Source organism: Silene latifolia, chromosome 10, assembly GCF_048544455.1.
Source record: "Silene latifolia isolate original U9 population chromosome 10, ASM4854445v1, whole genome shotgun sequence".
NCBI classification, from domain to species: domain Eukaryota; kingdom Viridiplantae; phylum Streptophyta; class Magnoliopsida; order Caryophyllales; family Caryophyllaceae; genus Silene; species Silene latifolia.
Window position 1 is genome coordinate 6817601 of NC_133535.1, and position 22176 is coordinate 6839776.

Sequence of the window (22176 nt, forward strand, 5' to 3'; positions counted from 1 at the left end):
GTCGAGCAGTAGCTTGAACTTGCTCGGCTTGTGTTCATGAAACAAAACTCGATCCCTAGCTCACCCGAGTTTGTAAACATTAGCTCATCACCAAGTTCACGGCTTTACCCATAGCCTGAAGCTCAACTTGAGTCTATATATAATTGTTAAATATCGATTTTCTTCTTTCGATATTTTCAATAATGGGATTAGAAGGTTATATATTAAAGTTGGGCCAAATCAAAAAATTTAATATGATTATACAAATCCCCTATTTACTAAATGAATAGGCGACTCTTATTTTTCCCGCCTAAATAATATTTCCTAAAATAAAGTGTAGTATTTTTAGCATATATTATCTCACAATCTTTTAATGACACAATCTTTTAATAAATTTAATATTTAAAACATTCTATATTATTTCACATTATACATAAATCAATTCATAGACTATACAACCAGTTGTATATGTTGTACGGTGCAGAACCTGAGCTTTGTGTCAAAGTATCCGAGCTTTATATTAAAGAATATGAGCTTTATTAGAAAGTATTGAGTTCATTCATTTACACATTAAAAACATGAAATTTAAATTAGCTCAGAAAGAATACACGTAAGCTCGAATTCTTATACTTGGTTGTACCATGCTTATGGTACAACTGGATGTATAATCTTATTTGTGTACATAAATTTATCTCCATTATTATACGAGTATGATAAAAAAAAACTGTATACTTTTTTTAAAAATAATTCTACATAAAAATTCATTGACTTTTAATGATAAGAAGTTGCACAAAAATGTTAATAGTAAAAATATTTTAGAAATAACATCATTAATTTTCCGGTGAAAGAAAACTTTCATTAAAATATTCATTTCATGACTTTTTATAATTTAAATTTTTATTGCTCAAATTAATATTAGTGATGAGAAACATAAAAGATAAGTGAATTATCAATTTAAAATCCATAAATAATACAGTGTACACTAAAAAGTAAAATTCTATAAATACCGTGCATATATTGCACACGATTTAAACTAGTATATTATCATAAAAATAGTAATATATTTTATAAAATACGAGAAAGATACTACGGAGTATTATTTTATGGCATCAGTCCGTGCCATTACAACTTTTTGAACCGACCTAACGTTAACTCGGCTTGACTCGTTAAAACTCCCGACTCTAGCTCGAACACTGAACTCGCACGAGCCGAACTCTAACCAATCCAAGCTTATTCTACTAACGAACTGTCTCGTTTCACCGGCACCCCGCAACCTCACCCAAAACGTGAAAGGGTAAGGTGTTGATCTCGTCTCAAGTCTTACTCTTACCTCTCAAGCAAATTCCTGAAAAAAAATTGCACCCCAAAAAACCCAGAAGTTGAAACGTTCTAAATCGTTGATCAAAAACTCAAACAGTTGAATGAATAAAATTACTGTGAAAAGTTGAGAAATCATCAAAAAAAGCAACAATGGAGAAAACAAGCAATTCAAAAGAATTGCAATGTGTAGGAAGATTGGAAATAGTGAGACCAAAACCAGTTGGATTTCTATGTGGTTCAATACCTGTTCCTACTGATAAATCCTTTCGTTCTTTCACTTCTGATCTTATTCCTTCTTCTCAAACGTATTAATTCTTCTATCTTTTTTTTTTTTTATCAGTTAATTTGATTGTTTTAATATGTTTTTGATCATAAAGTTTGTAATTTTTGTTAATTTGGGTGAATTTTTGATAGTTAATTGGTAGGGTTTCTTCTCAATTTGCTGCAATTAGTTTTTTATCAGTTAATTTGCTTGTTTTGATATGTGTTTGATCGTAATGTTTGTAATTTTTGTTAATTTGGATGAATTTTTAATAGTTAATTGGTGGGTTTCTTCTCAATTGTATTGATTCTGCTGTATTTAGCTTTTTGCCAGTTGATTAAGCTTGTTGTATTATTGGGTTTATTGTAAAGTTTGCAATTTTTGTTAATTTGGATGATTGTTTGATTGATAGTTAATTGGTGTGTTTCTTCCCAATTGTATTGATTTTGCTATGTTTAGGAGTATTTGTCAGTTAATTTGTTTGATATGATATCGGTTTTATTGGGAAGTTTTCAACTTTTATTCATTCAGTGATTCGATGCAATTCTAGACGCAATTTTCAATTTGGGTCATTCCGAAACAGCCTCTTTGTGATGTTACCACAAGGGTAAGGCTGCATACATCCGCCGCCCTTTAGGGGTAGATTTTGGGTTTATCTTAAGTTTTTATCAGTTATTGTTTGTTATGGAATTTGCAACTTTTGTTCATCTGAGTGAATAATTGAAGATTGATTGGTGTGTGTTATGTGATGTAATTATAGGGTGAGTGCACCAAGGTATAGGATGCTGCCAACTGAGACTGATCTGAATATGCCTCCAGATACGGTTCTTCCTGTTCATCCTGCGGCTGTGCTTCCCACTAAACCTCCTGAAGGTAATGGTAATTCCGGTGCTAATATTTCTTAAGTTACTACCTTTATTGAGCTAAGAATTTTAAATGTCGTGGTTCTGTTTACTTTGAACTTCACATATATGGGTGATTGTAAAATTTCGTAGGTTTGATAAAAGTATGATCCACATCTTGTATGATTCTCAAATGAAGTGCTAGACCCAAAAGGAAAAAATACCCTTCAGTTTAGAGTGTTCAGCTTAAATAGTGGCACCTGGTTGTGTCACAATTTAATCACTAGATTGACATTTGGTTGGGGGGTAGCACATTGTGTTTGGTTGGCAAAATTGATCGTAAATGTTGGAAGTAGGCTTGCTGAGAGCACAAAGATGTTTCTTTTTGGCTACGTTGTGCAGAGGCTATGGATAGTAAGGTGCATATGTGTGTAAGACCTAATTGGTGAAAGAAGCCAAACGAATAGACACAGAATTCAAAGTCACTCGTTTTTCATGTTTGATTTTCCATATATATTGGTTTTGTATTTGTACGATCAACCAAAGTAGGAATTTGCATGTTGGATGACTCTTGAATCGGTGATTTTGAAATATGAACCAAAGACGGATGATGAAATTAGTCCTTGGAACCTCTGATTTTGTTGTGCTGTGCTGTGTGTTCTTTTCTTCACGTGTTGCCTTTCCCTTTTACCCCCTTTTGGCGGAGTGTGTTGATTCATGATTTTCTTGTTAGTTTATTCGGGTTCTTGAATTAATAATCGTGGCCTTGTGCTAATGGCCAAATGGATTTGCAGGTGTCCCCTGGGATGATGGTGCCGTAACATCTAATCTGTCTAGGAAGGGTGAGGCTCTTGCTGTTTCGGGGTTGGTGGAGTATGGTGATGAAATTGATGTCATTGCTCCGGCTGACATAATTAAGCAAATTTTTAAGATGCCATACTCTAAAGCGAGATTATCAATTGCAGTTCACCGTGTTGGGCAGACTCTTATCCTTAATGCTGGGTATGGTTTTGCCCTTTTTTTGGGTTTTTTGTCGTCCGTTGAATGTATATACTTCGTTTTTTTACAGTATCTTTTACAAATTCTCAGGCCTGATATTGAAGAAGGAGAACGATTAGTTAGGAGAAACCAACCCAAAAGCTCAAATGAGTCCCTTTTCTTGAATTTTGCAATGCATTCAGTTAGGATGGAGGCTTGTGACTGTCCACCAACTCATTTCACGTCTTCTGATGGAGATAACAAATCTTCTATTCTGCATAATTCAGGAAGTTCTGTCAAACCACCTGATGCCTCCACTGATAAATTTGATACACATGAGGATCGTGAAAAGCATTCAGATTATTCAAAAGGCAAAAAGGATGGTTTTTATTGGGAAAATAGGAACAAGAGAAACAAGCCCCCCAGACGTCCAGTGCACGAAACTGAAAAAAATGGAACAAACACGAACAACGAGTTCTTACGAGTTCAATTTTGGCAGTTTCACAACTTTCGCATGCTCCTTGGGAGTGACTTACTTGTGTTCAGTAATGAAAAATATGTTTCTGTGAGCTTACATTTATGGGATATATCTCGACAGGTGTGTCATACGCTTGTTAAATAATTGTTCTCTATATCGTTTTTTGTACATTGTTTTCACTCTTGGCGTGCTTTAATCAATACCCTATGTGTTTTTTTTTATCAAAAATGAAAATAATTATTGTCTGTAGTGGTCTGTTAATCGTGATATCATTTTCTTGCTCTTTTATGTTCCTTTTTCCTCATGTAGTGGTCTGTTGATCATGATAACATTTTCTTGCTCCTTTATGTTCTTCTTTTCCCAAAATTCTCAGGTTACGCCATTAGCATGGCTTGAAGCATGGTTGGATAATGTTATGGCAAGTGTTCCAGAATTGGCCATATGTTATCATCGAAATGGCGTCGTTCAAAGTTATGAGCTTTTGAAAACAGACGACATTTTTCTTGTAAAGGGCGTATCCGAGGATGGTTGTCCAGCATTTCATCCTTATGTTGTTCAGCAAAATGGTCTTTCCGTGCTAAGGTTTCTTCAAGCAAACTGCAAGCAAGATCCTGGTGCTTATTGGGTATGGTGTTTGCCTTTTATATTAGTTCCTTTCGCTTTATTGGTCTTGTATATCAATTATTTGTTTACTATTCCTTTCTTTGAACCCGATTGTTTTTTGTCCAGCTACATAAAAATGCGGGTGAAGATGTGATTCAACTATTTGATCTCTCTGTGATTCCCAAAAACCATTCATCAGAGAATAATGATAATTGTTCAAGCCCATTGCCATCATTGATCTATAGAGGACGAACCGAGTCTTTATTGTCCCTTGGAACGCTCCTTTATCGCGTAGCACATAGACTATCACTTTCAATGGTAATGGTAATTCAAATCTTTGCTTTCATATACTTTCATATACTTAAAAGTTGGCTTTTTCAAAGTTTCAAGTCGTGCATGAGATAGTCTCACTCACATTGAGACGGTCTCACATGTGAGAACAAGTGAATAACCTTTCTTTCATGGGATTCACATTTAAGTGTAAGGTTACTTGGTTGGTCAAATATGTAAGACTGTCTCATATGAGTTTTTGTGTCAATATTTTTTACTGATATCGGTGGGTTTTTTTCCAGGCTCCCAACAATCGATACAAGTGCATTGAATATGTCCGAAAATGTTTGGAGCTTTTGGATGAGCAAGATCAGCCAGATCACCTGGTAACTCTTCTATGATTACTGTGTCTTGTTTATCAGTTGTTTATAATGGAATAGTGCACGCTTGCACGCCTAAATTGTGGATTGTTATTTTTCATTTTTTTGGTTTTGAAATAGACCTGTTGATCGACTCGTGAATCCCCTTTCTCTAGGTTGTGCGTGCATATGCACACGAGCAGTTCGCTAGGCTCATCTTAAATAGTGACGAAGAATTGGATTTAGCCGAAGTTTTCCCCTTCACTTCCGAAGTTACTATTGTTGATCAAGAAGAGGAATCCTTGGATATTGTGAGTTGTATATCAGAATCAAGCATCCATGGTACACCATCTGTTGATCTCGAGAACTCTCAGGACTCATCTTCTGAGGCATCTGGAGCCGATCCTTTGGAGTATAACGGTTTTAGCACATCTGATGATTTGGATGCTAAGGGGGATGAAGGCTATAAGATGACGTCAACCTCGGCTAACTTGATTCAGACTATCCCGGATCCAATCTCATCCAAGCTTGCTGCTGTTCATCACATTTCTCAAGCCATCAAATCACTGAGGTGGACCCGGCAATTGCAGGTTGCTGAAGATGATCCCTTTAATGTTGATGCTGAAAACTTTTCTATCTGTGCTTGTGGGGACACTGATTGTATTGAAGTTTGCGACATTCGGGAGTGGCTACCAACATCTAAGATCGACAACAAGCTTTGGAAATTGATTCTTCTGATGGGAGAGTCTTATTTAGCGCTTGGGCAAGCTTACAAAGAAGATGGCCAGCTTTTACAGGCTTTAAAAGTCGTTGAAGTTGCATGTTCTGTATATGGGTCAGTGCCTCAGTATCTCGATGACACAAAATTTATCTCCTCCATGGGTAATGGCCCACATAGCCAGAGTGGACGAGAGTTAATAGATGGTAAAATTCGATTGAAAAGGACCTGTTTTGATAATAATGTTGTGGATTTCTCTTTAACCTATCTCTTTTGGGCGAAAGCTTGGATGCTAGTTGGAGATGTCTATGTTGATTTTCTTGCTGTAAAATCCAAAGAGATCGCTTCACCATTACCCCAAAACCCTTCTACTCAGGAGTTGAAAATGTCATCAGAAGTTGTGAAGGAACTCCTACGGCTTAAGAAAAAGTTGGGTCAGGATGTAGAGAACTGTACCACATGCTCTTTAGTGAACTGTAGCTGTCAAAGTGATCGGGCTAGCAGTGGCAACAGTGCAAGCAGCAGTGGAGACACGAACCCATTAATTAGTGGCAGAAGGCAGGGTAAACGAAATTCCCGTAACACAGCAGCCACACTCCCAGGAGACTCCGAGAATATCCATGTTCACCAAAAAGGAACGTTCGGGGAAAATTCGGGAAACATAAAGCCCAAAGTAGACTCTGGTACAGTCGAGGAAACGAGTAAAGCGACTCATGAGGAAGATGAATATCGGTCAAATTCTTCGGCTTCTTCCCGAGAATCACCTAAAAATAGGAGTGGTGGAATCTTTAAGTACCTTCAAAGCCGTGAAAATATGGATGCAGATGACATTCTTTCAGCGGCTTTAACATGCTTTGAATCAGCTAAAAAGGCCTTTGGTAAGCTCCCTATGGGTTCCGATGAGTTGCAGTCCGTGCTCAAGAAAATAGGATGGGCTTGCAATGAACTAGGAAGGAGGAGGCTTCAAGGCAAAAACTTGAGCAAAGCTGAAGTTGCTTTTGCCAAGGCTATAGATGCATTCAGAGAGGTATCTGATCATACCAATGTTATACTGATTTATTGCAACCTAGGTCATGGTAGACGGGCACTGGCCGAGGAGTTAGTTTCAAACTTGGAATATCTTAAATCAAACATGGTTTCACGCAATGCACACCAACAAGCTATGGACACCGCTAAATATGAGTATTGTAGGTCAATTGAATTCTATGGCGCAGCGAAGTCTGAGTTTATCAACATTACTGGTGAAAAAGATGATGTTTTAAACAGTTTGGGAAATGAAGTTTTTACTCAGTTTGCTCATACTTATCTGAAGCTCGGCATGCTGCTAGCTCGAGAAGATACATTTGCATATTTTTCCGCAAAAGGAGCCATGGAAGACCGGGTGCGGGCTCGTGGTATTAATGAGAAAAGAACCAAGAATGATAACAAGCAGATTGGGATTTCGGCTAATGATGCCATTCGGGAGGCTTTGTCTATCTATGAATCTCTGGGTGATTTACGGAAACAAGAAGCTGCGTATGCTTATTTCCAGCTTGCTTGCTATCAGAGAGATCGATGCTTGAAGTTCTCTACATCTAGCCTTAGAAATAACAGCCAATCTAAAGGTGAAAGCAGTGTTCTCCAAAAGGCAAAGCAATATCTTTCCTTAGCCGAGTGGAACTGGCAAAAAGCTATGGAATTTTACAGTGCCAAGACACATCCTCTCATGTACCTAACAATGCTTATTGAGAGAGCAGTACTGTTATCAAGCCTATCCACTTCTTTTCACTCGCATACGGTATGTTCCTATACTCGTAAATGTTTTTGTTCCTAGGCTCATTAGTCATTACACCCCTTCCCTTAAATCTTCACGTCCTGGATTTGACGCACTTGGTTGAATTTATGACAAACTTTTCATGATAAAAATTTGGGTAAAATAGCCCTACAGTTAGATGGGGTGAGGATTTGAGATTTTGGGGTACGTTAAATTTCCAAATTCCAAGTTGAAAACGTATTCCAAAATCCCTTAGAAGCTGAACTCATCCTAAGGTTTGGCTGTCTTTCAAAGACGTGGGTTTTCTATCTTAGCTGGGTCTGGTTTCATTGCTATCAACTCTCGTCATTTGAAGTATCTTGTACCTTCACCCTCCTGAGGAGGGGGAAGGGAAATGGAGGGACGGGAGGAGGAGGGAGAATAAAGCAATGCTTTTTTTGGAAGGATTTTAGTTCCTCTTGTAGGAGGGAAAATGAACGCCTCTGTTTCCCTCTACCGCCATGTCTCTCCCCCTCAACCATACTTAGGGATTTTGTCTCTAGCTCTCCGCTCATTTCCCTCCCCGGCTAGAACCACACGTGCAAGAGTGCAAGACCCTTCCCTCTCTACCTGTCCTTCCAAATCCCTCAATCCAAACAACGGGTGACTCACCACTTAACGGTAGCCAGTTGTATATTTCATTTATTCAATCCTGTTTTCTACGTCTTGACCTCTTTTTTGCATCAAATTCTTCCTTAGGCAGGGTATAGTACTCTTTCTGCCCAAGCCAATAGTCCGCATATCCCTTTTAGACGTGTGTTGTGCAATGAAGAATAAGCGTGTGAATCCGTATAGGCCAGATCTGTACATCAATTAGTTCAATCAGTTTCTTGCAAAGGATGCCTCACGAAATTGCTTAGAATTGCGTCAAATGACGTCTATTTCATCATAATAGGCAGCACTGTTTACTAGGCTCAGATATAATTGCTTTGCTTCATTTCTAAGTTGAATTATGACAATCCTTTAATTCTGCAGATGTTAGAAACAGCATTGTCTTGCCTACTTGAAGGACGCCACGTCTCCGAGAAACCGCTGTCAGAAAATCCAGAAAATGAGGTTTATACTAAATTCTGGAGACAACTACAGATGTTACTGAAGACAATGTTAGCTTCCTCTCTTCCAAGAAGTCAAAACAAAACTGCCTCGACACCCTCTTCTCCGTCTTCTAAAAGGACAGGAGACATTGAGAAACTCAAGGAACTATACAGAATGTCTCTTAAGTCGACCGATTTCCGACAATTGGATTTCATGCATAGCTTATGGACTGGTGTTTCAGTGCAGGCTGACAAATTCGAGGTTTCCGATACTTGAGAGTGCTGGCTTTGTCTAAGATGAGATTGTCTTTTTGTAGAACTATCTTTAAATACCCATGTAAATTAAGTGATTAATATTTTGCATCAAATATTAACTAGCACTAGTAGTATTTGCGTTGGTCTGATCCGAGACCCGCGGAGTCGAAGACGGGTTGTACAGGACTTGCTGAATCTTTCTGGCATGTTGGTTTAACTTGCACTGTGTTTTTCGATATATTTGGCGATATTATCAAACTTGCTCCAATTTAATTCAATTTAGTTCTCAATTTTGTAGTCTCATTTTTTCTCGTAAAACCGTTTTACTGAAATTGTTCAACTCAATTAATATCTGAAAATTCCAAAATATTACTTCGTACATTTTTAGTGAATTGAAGTATAATGGACTTTGGTGCGCTATTCTCACATTCGGTCCAAATTAAATATGACTTGACTCGAAGTGTTAATACATTAAGTTTAATCACTATCGACCTAAATATAATGATTAAAATGACTAGTCGAAATGATTGTAAACCGAATCAAAACGAAATTAAAATTAAGTCCTCCTAAAAGCAAATTAATTAATTAATCCATTAATCAAGTCTACTTTAATTATCATTTTAATAACATTAAGTCAATTGCCTTTGAGTTTATTTTTAATTAGTATTGGTGCTAAGTGCTAACCATGTAGCCTTATAGGCAATAGACTAAGTCTTAAATCACTACTTGCTCAAGCTCAAATAGAAGATTGTTTGACTGAATTAACCACTCAATTTGATATTAATCTATTACTCCATACTTCTTATCAATTTGATAACTATAGTAGTTGCATTTTGAAATATTCTTATCATCATTTTAACAACCATATGTCAATTGCACATGAAATATATTTTACAATCGCAAATTGTACCAAGTCAGAATTCTCTCCATTTTCCTCTCAACTTCCCGGTCAATATTTCCGATCTGATCTTATGCACATCAACTCACTCCTCATTTATTCTCTCTATTACCTAATTTATTTCGGACAGTTAATTCGGTAATTGACCCTCCATTCCAAAGACGTTGAAAGTATCTAGATCATAAATTCTTGTTTAACACAAATATATCCGTCTTAAACACGAAACAAGACAATAGCCAGACAAGACAAAAAATAACTTGATAATAATAAAAAGCTCGTCACATATAAATATCTAACTATATGAATTATAGCAATATTTAATCCGTTATAATTTTAAAACTGATATAATAATCTTGTGGAAACGTGGGATACCAACTAGTTCATCATAAGTCTGGCTTTGGCTTATCCCTGCAACTTGCGCACACATTTTCTGACTAGATCAATGATCAACCCATCAACCAATCAATCAATAGGGTATTTATTGTATTAATGTATTATCCATCTTCATGCATGATGAATTGATGATTGAATACTAATGACTTTGTAACCAAATTAATAATTAATAATTATCACTTTTAAAAAATAATAAGTCTCTCTTATGACGGATAAAACGGGTCAAAGACATGTTAGTTGCATAAATAAAGACAAGTCTTTTGCTATTTGTCTTATCTATAAAGTGGTAATTATTTAAACTGTCTTAAGACAGATAATTACGTCTTAAATGAAAATTTGTGTTTAAAAATTGAGTAGTTGTCTCCAACCTTTCAACATGACATTTACACTGTTCTTACTCCCTGTTTCTTCCCTCTAATTCTCTGTTCATACCCATTTTTTTTCCCTTAATTAACATTAACAAATCACTCCTACATTGCATTATAAATATCTAATTCAGACCCAGATCATAATTCTTAGTACCCAGAAAAAATTGATTACTACCCATTTCAAAACACACAAAATTAAACATACCCAGATAACAAAATCACAAAAAAAGTTAAAAAAAAAAAATCAAAACTTTTAGTAAAAATGTCATCAGAAAACAAAACTTCTGTAAAAAAGTTAATAACAACATCAGGAAGAAAACCATCATCATCAGTATCAGTATTACCATACCAAACACCAAGATTAAGAGAAAATTACTTAATTGGTAGAAAATTAGGTCAAGGTCAATTTGGTACAACATATATGTGTACAGAAAAAGCAAGTGGTAGTCTTTATGCATGTAAATCAATCCCAAAAAGGAAACTTTTATGTAAGGAAGATTGTGAGGATGTTTATAGAGAAATTCAGATAATGCATCATTTATCTGAAAACCCTAATGTTGTAAGAATAAAGGGTGCATTTGAAGATACAGTATTTGTGCATTTAGTTATGGAATTGTGTGCAGGTGGTGAATTGTTTGATAGGATTGTTGTAAAAGGGCATTATAGTGAAAAACAAGCTGCTCAATTGATGAAAACTATTGTTGAAGTTGTTCAAGGTTGTCATTCTCTTGGTGTTATGCATAGAGATCTTAAACCTGAGAATTTTTTGTTTGATTCTACTGATGAAGATGCTGTTCTTAAGTCTACTGATTTTGGACTTTCTGTGTTTTTTAAGCCTGGTTAGTTTTCTTTTTCTATTTCTTTGTTGTCAATTTTTGTGTTTTTAGTGTTAATTCTATTGCTAATAGTAGTCTAGTTCTTGACGCAATTTTCATCTTGGCTCATTAGGAAATAACGTCTTTGTGTTGCTAACACAAGGATAAGGTTGGGTGTCATTGTTGTAGTTTTTTGTAATTTTATTGTTGATTCTTGTCGCATTTTTCACCTTGGGTCGTCAAGAAACAGCCTCTTTGTGTTGCTAACACAAGGATAAGTCTGGGAGTCATTGTTGTGTCTTTTTGCATTTAGTGTTGATTCTATTGCGAAGTAGTAGTCCTTTGATGCAGTTCTCCACGCAATTTTCATCTTGGCTTATTAGGAAACAACCTCTTTGCGAAGTAGTAGTCCTTTGATCATTGGTCTTGGGTGTGTATTGTGTCATTGGACACTACTTAAGTACTTATGGTTGTATATATGTAATGTATATAGCTTTGATTGCTTGGAGCTTAAATTAGGATATCCAGGTGTCTTTAAAAACTGATGGTCATCAGAATGCCCTGAGTTTTGGTTTGCTTGTCCGATTAAGTAGCTCACCAAACAGCTCGCGCTTCTTTTTATTCTCAAGTAGTAGCTTTTTGTCAATTCAAACCCAATTTCATCATAGGTCATGTGGAAATAGCTCATGTGCCTCATATGTGTTTTAAACACAAAGGATAACGCTGCATACATCTGAGTCTCCTTACCTCGCAATGGGTGGAAGTCTTTGAAGTTTGAGGTGCTGTTGTTGTCTGGTCAAGTAGTTCTTCTAATTAAAGATCTGGAACAGCAGTTTAAGAGCTGTCATAAGCTTATATTAATTTCTGCTCAACTATTGTTAGGGTGTTGAACTCAGTCTTTAGATCTTTGTTTGCAGGGGATTCTTTTACTGACGTAATTGGAAGCCCCTACTACGTTGCTCCTGAGGTATTGCGCAAGCGCTATGGACAGGAAATAGATGTGTGGAGTGCTGGTGTTATCCTTTACATCTTACTGAGCGGCGTTCCTCCATTTTGGGCAGGTAGTTCTTCAGCCGCTGTTTCATACTTGCATTAGCATTATACTCCGTGTTTTAGAACAATCACCAAAAACGGCTTATATAAGATGCGATTTCATCCCGTCTGTTAAACTTTGTAATGCTTGTTCAATTTACTCTCTCTGCAGAAACTGAAGCAGGAATCTTCAGACAGATTTTGCATGGCAAGTTAGACTTTGGGTCAGACCCATGGCCTAGTATTTCAGATAGCGCCAAGGATTTAATCCGCAAAATGCTTGATAGAGACCCAAAGAAGCGGTTGACAGCTTACGAAGTTTTATGTGAGTCATAACTCACAACTCTTGACTGTATACTACAAAATTGTACAAATAGTGTTTCTTTTCAGAAATCATCGAGCGTGAAGTTTGAATACGGAGTATTTCTTTTGTAGGTCACCCTTGGATTGTAGACGACACTGTTGCGCCTGATAAGCCTCTGGACTCAGCTGTTATGACGCGTTTGAAACAGTTTTCAGCCATGAACAAAGTTAAAAAGATGGCTTTACGCGTAAGTTCCTACCACTTTTTTTTGTTTTTTTTTTTCCATATTAGTATGCTATCATGGAAACCAATAATGGTGGCATTTTCCGCCTGTGTCCGCTAAACTGATCGAATATTTCGCTGCACAGGTTATAGCAGAAAGTCTTTCAGAGGAAGAAATTGGCGGTTTAAAAGAACTGTTCAAAATGATTGACACAGACAACAGTGGAACCATAACTTTTGATGAACTCAAAGTCGGCCTAAAGAGTGTCGGGTCAGAAATGACCGAGTCTGACATCAGATCTCTTCTGCAGGCAGTAAGTCGATACTTCTGGACTATTTTTGTCCCTCAGACTCAACACGACTGTTAACGTCAACAAAACTTTATTTTATTTTTATTTTTACGACTCAACTGAGACTGTAGCCTGCAAATGTCAGCTTCCATGCACTGAGGTGTGTTAAATGAATGTTGCTTCTTGTAGGCTGATATCGACAACAGTGGAACTATTGATTACGGGGAATTCCTTGCTGCTACCCTTCACATGAATAAGATGGAAAGGGAGGAGAACTTGATAGCCGCCTTCAAATATTTTGACAAAGATGGTAGCGGTTATATAACCATAGATGAGCTTCAACAGGCATGCAAAGAATTCGGTCTAGGCGAGGGTCATTTGGATGATACAATTAAGGAAATTGACCTTGATAATGTAAGTATTATTTCCCTCTCATCCTCCTTGTCAAAAGTTGGCCCTGTTCTTTTGGACTTAAAGTCATTTAATTTAAGTTCACTTTAGATCCTATAAGTTCAATTCAGTTCAGTTCAGAATTCAGATCCTATAAGTTCAGTTCAGATCCTATACGTCACTTAATTTAAGTTCACTTCCGATTCTATAAGTTCAGTTCAGATCAAATCAGTTTCAGTCTAAAAGAACAGGGTCTAGTCTCCTGGAAATCCGAAATAAAAAAATCAATGCATATCAGTTCTGAATTCTGATGAATGCTATGTATTTGAATATGAATAGGACGGCCGTATCGACTTTCAAGAGTTTTCTGCAATGATGAAGAAAGCTGATACAGAAGAAGGTACAAGAACAGTAAGAGGAAACTTGAATTTTAAGTTGGCTGAAGAATTGGGAGTTAAAGTTACTTAAAAGCTGCAACTGCTTTTGTACGTTACCACGACTGCATTTTGAGACGGTATTGTGTTATTGATGACATGACGACTGTGATACGCTGCAACAACATATCGGGATTGGAGTTGATATTTAACACCATGGTTTACAGGTTCGAAAGGTCGGTAATTGGCCGGAGGTTGTTGATCTGTGTAACCTTTACTTGTGTTGAGCTAATGTATTGAATTTTTGAGATTTTCAGTCCAAAGAAAAACTTCAATTAATTTTTGAATGATTATAGTGAAATTTGGAATCTGCTTCCAATTTGAAAAACTAGGCATTATTTTTGTGAATCAATGCATCACAATGGCACAATATGCGTAAGTTGTAACGCAATTGAATGCGTTGCAACTTACGCGTTAGTAGATATATGATCAGTGTGACCTCCGATTTGAGCTACTGATTGTGTTAGTCTCATATCCGTCATACTAGGGTTGGACTTTGTCATGTCAACGACTCAACATCGTCCTTTAGAATGAAACGAGTTCACTTCAGGACATAATCGAGTCAAGTACTGTTGAGTTAGGTTAAGCTGGGTTAAATTATCACCCGTCATTTTATTGCTCGTTTCAAGTTCGTGCAGATAATTTAATGTTTATCTTTATAGCAAATTCTTTGACGTTCCTCACTCGGATCGAATGAGGCGTCACCTCAGATTTTGGCACGGGATAAATTCGATATAGTCAATTATCAATTTGCCCTCCAAACGTAACAAGTCGGTTTTGTTCATCAGTTTTGTCAGTCGGGGCAAATTTCCTAGTTTTGTAAGTCGCAGTTTCAAAATTACCAACAATCCGAGTAGAGCCAACCCAATACAAGTTAATACCTTTTCCTCGAAAAAAAAAGATGTAAATACCATCAATAGCAGTGGCAGGCAGGCATACATTTTTACAGGTTTCGGAAAATCTTGACAGAAATTCATCAACACGCGGTTCTCTTTTGATTTCAGACATCTAAATTTTCATCACTTTATACTGAAAAAATCAGGGCACAAATCTAATACAAGGAGAGGAACAACTATCGATAATTCGTACAATTGTGAATACTCTATACGACTATATCTCCATCCACGGAGAAAATATCTCCCATTCACCTTCCTCTTGTACAGGGTAGTGAGTATGCAATAGGGGAGTAGTATACATACATTGGTTTTGCAAGGCACTAGAATCCGGATATGGTGTTCAAATGACAACCATCCTTGAACGTAGATCAGGAGAAACGGAAAATTGCCTAACCGTGTGGGTTTTCAAAACTTCATTCGTAGGTTCGCTTCCTCTTGAGGACAGTAGGAATTATGATGACAGCGCCAATCAGGAAAAGTACCGCCAGTGTTTTGAAATCATATAGATCTTTCACTGATTTTAGTTCTCCAAGTGCGAGTCCAGCCTGTTTTTACAAGGGTTATAAGATGGGATCATGAGAATAGAAAGTGAGAATAACAAGGTGATGAACGTATCCTAATTTTTCTAAAAGGTGTATAAACCTAAACCGAATAATTTACAAAATTTAAATCACAAACTATTACTTAAAATTTTGACAGCTGCATAAATATTAAATAGTACTCCGTATTACTTACGTCCTAACTCCTATATAATATGTTATTCCCTTCCCCCAACCTTGGATACTTGCTGTCAATTGCTTTTTGATTCGTAATACAAAACATTAATTATTTGGTCCTTTTTGGGGTTATTCATCCAAGGGCTTTCCCGAGTTCCAGGTGATTATAAGGGAGGGTACTAGTATCCCATTAAAAGGGAAGTAATAATCGCTTACATTCCCCCTGGGATAATGCACTACCTCTTAATTGAAGTAATAGTTCCCTACCACACCTATTCTCCTCCAGTCAGCAGACTCGCACAAGGGGGGTCGAGATTTGATCATCATTTCCCTCCTTTGCTTTGTTTTGACCTTTATTATCCCCGTAATAAGAACCTCAATCCAAACACACCCTATGAAAGAATACTATATCAAACTCCAAATTTATTAGTCACAATGCTCACAGCCTAGCTCCCAACACTCGACTTTCATCAATATTCCATATCAGAGAGTTTAATCACAAAGCAGTAGGAATGCGGGATAATAACTTGGTAGATCCTCTAACCAATCACAAATCTACAGATCAAATACTGTTACAATCTACTATTCTAGTTAAAATGATAACTCTATGTCCAAACCACTACATTGAAATGAATGTTTTAAGACGACCAAGTTAGCTTAAGATGTGAATATATTGAGGCTTTAAGATACTTTCAGATATAACAATTCTTCATCGTCGAAGATAAACACCAAAACAAACTAATGAAACCATTCTTGGTTACCACTAATTAAAAAATGTGTGCAGCCAAATCAAAATCATACATAACAACACACAAGACCCAGAAAGGACTAGTTTTGAGCGTCGTATGTTTTATCACGAAGCCAAGAGACAAGTTTTCTATGTATTTAGACAAACCCTATGCTAAGTTCAGTAACAAAGACTAGTCCTTCACCAGTTTCAGACTCAAACAGAAAATATTCTTTGACAATGGTTTCCAATATAATGCAAACTACTACTCTCAAATACTTTGAGGCAAGTGAATGACCCAAAAACACTTGTCGGACTCTAATATACCACACTAGAAAACCACAATTTTGTGAGTGAAATGAGAGCACTTACCCTTACGGTAATAAATGAAGCTGGAACAAGACCGACAACTGTTGCTAGAAAAAAGACATGAAATGGTATATCCACTATCGGAGATGCCAAATTGATGAAAAGATTGGGTAAAGTTGGAGTGACCCTCAAGAAAAGCATATAATTCAACAGCTTCTCCCTACGCTTCGCAATCTGTGGAGAAGATTAGAGACGTCACATTAACAGCGAAATAACAACCCGCCTAGAACAATTGAGAAATCATCAAATGTTATACCTCTCCCTGAAAAAATCTCAGCTTTTCAGGCCACAGCCAGTTGACAATGGGCCTGCCAATCAACTTAGATAGAAAATAGCAGGACGATGCTCCAGCAGTCGCATTGAACACAACCAACAGAAGACCTTTAAACACACCGAAGAGAGCCCCAGCCAATAAGGACATAAAAATGGTACCAGGAATCATGAAAGTCTGCATGAATATATATGTCGAACAGTAACCAACAATGAACTGTGTTGGGTGGTCACTTGCATACATTGCAAGATTTTCTCTGCACCAATTAAACACAAAAGCTAATAATCAAAGATCCAATGCAGCATCAGCATAAAACTAAAAAACTGGACGTTTGATTACTACTAAGTGTTTGCATGGACTGGGAGTCAACATTATGAAATAACGGAGGGAAACAAAAATCAGCGATGGTGTTGGATTGAGGAAAACGATGAAGAGAGAGTAATAATTACCCCATAATGAAGGTAACAATTACCCACCTCCCCCTCCCCCTGGAGTAAAGAGTCACTAATGGTGGTGGTTAAGGTGATCATCGGTCCATAAAGGGACATTAATTAACACCGGCTCTAGAGTAATGCATTCGCCCTATATTTGAATAAAAGTTGTTAATTTTATTGCTGTAAAATACGTCCTCCATTCAACTCCACTCTACCACTTTCCAGTTTCTACACTATTAACAAGTGAACATTCAATTTCGATTTTCTCTCAATACATAAGTGAAAATATATTCATGTGGGATCTTGTTTGATTCGCCTTTACGAGTACATTAAAAATATCCACTTTTATAATTTTTGCAAATCCGTAGCTAACGATATTTAACACGTAAAACACGCGTTGACAAACGTGAAAAAGCAAAGTGGTAGAGTGGAGTTGAATGGAGGAAGTAGGAGCTAATTTAGATTTATGGAGCTAATGGTGGGTAACTGTTACCTTCATTAGGGGATAATTAACCAGTAGAGTGGATGAGAACCAATCAGTCGTCCAATACCTCACTTTTAACCACTAGAAAATACAACATCTGTATTACAACAAGTTTCACACTTTTCTTTTCAGGCCATCTCATAATAAGGTTTGCAATTTATTTTATTCTTTGTCTTTCTGTAATTTGTGTTTCTTGTGGTTTGGCCGTTTGGGTATCTACATATTTCCCAACTTGCATTTTCCTCAATTACCTCACCACATTCTTACGCTCCTTTATCCTTCTTCAATGGAGGGGTGTTAACCTTATTTAGAGACGGACAAAGTAACATTTTCTAGGTAAACACACAAACTCTAATTACCGTCATATGGCAATAAGAAGAGTCACCACTACAACCAAAGTCATCCTTCTCAAATACTCCATAAATCTAAACTGCCTCCTATCTTACAATAACAAAATTAACGACTACTTATGCTAATATAATCATCCATCATCTCAAACAATGGAAGTGACCCAATGAGTCACCCAATACCTCAAACTTTTAACCGCTCCACACAACATCCTTTGTAAACACACACTGACACACATTACCCAAAGACATCCTTGTCAAATACATTCTCCGTCTCATAATAAGGAACAAAACAAAGTGTAAACCTCATTATAAGAAACATCCTGTGAAGGTAAGTCCAAACTTTACTCGGAGACAGACGGAGTACTCCATAAATCTATATTAGCTCCTATCTTACAGCAACAAATTAACAACTACTAATGCATATAGTCCTCCATCAACTCCAAACAAATTTTCGCTCCGAAACAAAACCAGGAGTGATAACTCCATTAATCTAATCTGCCTCCTATCTTACAACAACAAAATTAACGACTACTTAACCTAATATAGTTCATCAATCAGCTCAAACAAATTCTCAACACGAAACGAAACCGAACCGAACCGAACTCCATAACTCTACATTAGCTCCTATCTTACAGCAAAATAATTAACAACTACCTAACATAATATAGAAATCGATCAACTCAAAACAAAATCCTCAATCCGAAACGAAACGAAACCGATAATCGATGAAAGTAGAAACAAACCAAAACAAAGCAAAAGAGAAGAAAGATGAAACTACTTGAGAATGCGAAGATCGGAAATAGTACGAGGCAACTTAATTTGACCATATTGAGCAGCAGGCATTCTCCAAAAAATGAAAAACAATCCAAAAACAAACACCGCAAACACCGCCGTAGCAACCACAACTTCGCCGGTTTTAATCGGATACCTACTTTCCATTTTCGACTTTTTACTCATCGGCGAATCCTCCATTTTCACGCATTCTTCATCTCCACCGCTTCCTCCTCCTACTATTACTATTCTCGGCGCCGCCATTGGTATGCGGTACCGTACCTTCAATTAATCCAATTCTTGTTGTTAATTTATGTTTTCCAGATCATTTTGTTGCAGATTGATGCGTAAATCAATGGGAGATAGGAGGGAGGAGAGTATTGGGGATTCCGAAACCCTAATTTGTTGTTGTTGGCGGATGAATTTGGGGATAATTTAATTTGATTTGATTTGAATTGTTGTTGAGGTTGATTTTGAGATCTTTTGATGACGGTGAAAAGCGAAAAAATGTTGAAATTTCGATTTTGTTTTAATTTTGAAAGTTTAATTAAAATTGAAAATGAACGGTGGAGTTGGTACGTTAGTATCAAAGGGTATAATTTTAGAATCTAAATCCATGAATATTGTCGGAAAGCATTTTATTTTACACAAAATCGAAATTGGAAAGAATTGAATATATCTTGCAAGTGATGACGGATTAAATACGTGATTAGGAGTAGTCTGAATAGTATTCGAAATTCAATTTGATTTGATTTGAATTGAAATTAAATTTGATTCAACATATCATAATAGCAACAAACAAACATTACAAATACTCCATACTTAAACTTGAATATATCTGAACCCTGAACCGATTGGCTCAAATCTTAAGAGATAATTTTTTTTCTCAAACAAAAAAAAAAAATCTACGTTGATTATTTTTTTTAAATGATTCTTTATTTAGTTATAATAATGATAATATATTGAACTATTATCATCTGAAATGAAAAATATAATTTCGTTTACGGTAAGTCGGTAACTTTCAATTCAATAAAATTATGACCTGAATTCACTTGATCTGGTTTTAATTCAGCTCGTTTCTTATTGGTTCAAAACTGTATAAATCGATTAAGGTAACTAATCGAAATCTAAATGATTCGAAACTAAAGTTAAGCAAATGACCTAGAAAACATAAATCAACAAGAATTGGATTAGGAATCAAGTTGGTTCGCGCGTGGGTATGGGTTTAGAATCAGGAATCATACCCGGGTGGTATGGGTTTGGAACTTGATTCTTCATGCCTTATGTTTGTTTCAATTTTGAATGGAATGGGTTGAACATAATCAAAATTAAAAAATCTAAAATACAATATTAAAAATAATTATTTTTTATATTGAAAAATCATGAAAATGAAGATTTGATCAAATAAATGTTAAAAAAATTCATTAAAAATGTACCACATAGTTTTTTTTCATGATTTTTTGTTTTATTATTTGATACTCACCTCCCCTTGGGTATGAGAAACTCATACCTCATGGGTTTGAGGTATGGGTATGAAACCTATATTTTTACCAAACAAACACCTAATGTGGGTTTGACTCATTCCAAACTCATACCCCATATCTTTTATGTGCTGAAACAAACACCCCTTGATATGATTTAGTCTGATCTGTACCTGGACTAAAAAAAACCCGTTTTTTAGGTCTATTCACTTACCTAGCACCGTGAAAGAGGGGGGGGGGGGAAGATAATTTAGATCCAGTCCAGCCCAACCCGGCCTAGCCATAAGGCGATTCAAAGTTGGCCTAAGTCGATCCTACCAGCTTAGCTTAAATATTTTTTTTTTTTTTTGATAAGGTAAGAAAATTAGATTGATCCTCTAGGGTAAGCCAATCTATCTAATCATTTCTAATAAGTGAGGTAAGTTCAAAGAACCTCGAAAGAGTTGGACATGAATGTCCAATAAAAGTCATAAAGTATAACAACCCGACCCACCACGGTCGTAACACAGCCCAATAAGATGGGATATGTACCTTTGGGCCCATTACTTGTCCTCACTTAAGCCCAAAAGCACAAGGCCTTGTTACTAAGTGGTGGTGGAATTCCTTATAAACATATCACCACCTCCTCAATTCCCCGATGTGAGACAACCTTACTCTCAATAACTTGGGGTGTTACATAAAGTCAACAACCTTGTTGGTTTCACGAAAGCAATGTTTAATTATCACTTCATCAAAGAAATGAATGTCTAATTTCACATCCTTGATAATACTAAAAATTTCCCAATGAATTAGCCAAGTACTACAAATTGAGTTTATAACACATAAATTATCACCTTCCACGATTAATTTTGAGATTCCGAAGTATTTAGCTGCTAAAATGCCTTATTTTAAAGCGAGAACTTCCACAACAAGAATATTATAGGATCCGCACTTTTTTGCTCCTAACAAAACGAATTTTTCATTATGATCTCTTATAGAGTATCCTAAAGCAGCTTTATTTTCATCTATTTTCGATCCGTCTAAATTTAGCTTTAGAAAATCGTTTTTAGGTTTCTCCCACCATATTTTTTCATTACTAGTAGCGTTTCTAACTGACCCGTCTTTCTCGCGATTGATGAGATCTCTATATCAAGTTTCATTCCAAATCTTCATGTTATTACCGCATAAGAGAATAAGTTTGTTGATATTAAAATGAACATTATTAAAGATAATATCATTTCTATAAAACCATGCATTCCGCCAAATAAAAATAATTTTAATGAAATCATCTTTTGGAATTAAATCTCTGAGATAGTTGAGTTTCGTTATAAAATTTTGACTTGCAATATTATCATAATTTGACAAAAAAATGCTAAAACTGATAATATTCATGTCTTGGATAACAGAACCATTCAAGGGACACTTGTAAAAGAAATGATCTTTGTTTTCAATAGAATGATTGCATAAAACACGATTAGGTGGGACATTGATATGACTATTAAGAAGTCTGCCTTTCGTTGGGAGGCCGGCCGTCAACACAGGTTTTACAAAGAAAGAATTTTAACTTTAGAGGAATATTCAATTTCCAAATTCAGCGAAATTCACAATTGTCAAGACTTTGATTAGGGTCTCAGTACACGATAAACGAGTCTTGGACGAAAA

The 22176-nt window shown here is 36.3% G+C and overlaps 3 protein-coding genes across 5 annotated transcripts; 2 read left to right on the forward strand and 1 right to left on the reverse strand.

Annotated features, from left to right (window-relative positions):
- The first annotated feature begins 1110 nt into the window (after positions 1-1110).
- Positions 1111-9168, forward strand: LOC141604891 (uncharacterized). Of its 2 annotated transcripts, none has more exons than XM_074423444.1 (9): positions 1111-1604; positions 2322-2434; positions 3198-3405; positions 3493-3979; positions 4233-4484; positions 4589-4786; positions 5035-5118; positions 5268-7586; positions 8577-9168. In XM_074423444.1, the coding sequence occupies exons 1-9, from the start codon at positions 1450-1452 to the stop codon at positions 8910-8912; spliced, it is 4152 nt and encodes a 1383-aa protein (XP_074279545.1). In that variant the 5' UTR covers positions 1111-1449; the 3' UTR covers positions 8913-9168. The 2 variants fall into 2 exon arrangements, with proteins under 2 accessions (XP_074279545.1, XP_074279546.1); XM_074423445.1 differs by having other exon boundaries at positions 4589-4780.
- Positions 9169-10534: 1366 nt separating this feature from the next.
- On the forward strand, positions 10535-14364 carry LOC141604892 (calcium-dependent protein kinase 4-like). 2 transcript variants are annotated; one of them, XM_074423446.1, is made up of 7 exons: positions 10535-11388; positions 12282-12425; positions 12569-12721; positions 12832-12947; positions 13069-13236; positions 13402-13626; positions 13942-14364. In XM_074423446.1, exons 1-7 carry the CDS (start codon positions 10812-10814, stop codon positions 14068-14070), a joined length of 1512 nt encoding a protein of 503 aa, XP_074279547.1. In that variant the 5' UTR covers positions 10535-10811; the 3' UTR covers positions 14071-14364. The 2 variants fall into 2 exon arrangements, with proteins under 2 accessions (XP_074279547.1, XP_074279548.1); XM_074423447.1 differs by having other exon boundaries at positions 10716-11265.
- A 664-nt stretch (positions 14365-15028) lies between these two features.
- Positions 15029-19703, reverse strand: LOC141604893 (putative membrane protein At4g09580). Its single transcript, XM_074423448.1, has 4 exons — positions 19062-19703; positions 17001-17271; positions 16748-16918; positions 15029-15477 (listed from the first exon to the last, which is right to left on the reverse strand). Exons 1-4 carry the CDS (start codon positions 19316-19318, stop codon positions 15346-15348), a joined length of 831 nt encoding a protein of 276 aa, XP_074279549.1. The 5' UTR covers positions 19319-19703; the 3' UTR covers positions 15029-15345.
- Between the last annotated feature and the right edge of the window lie 2473 nt (positions 19704-22176).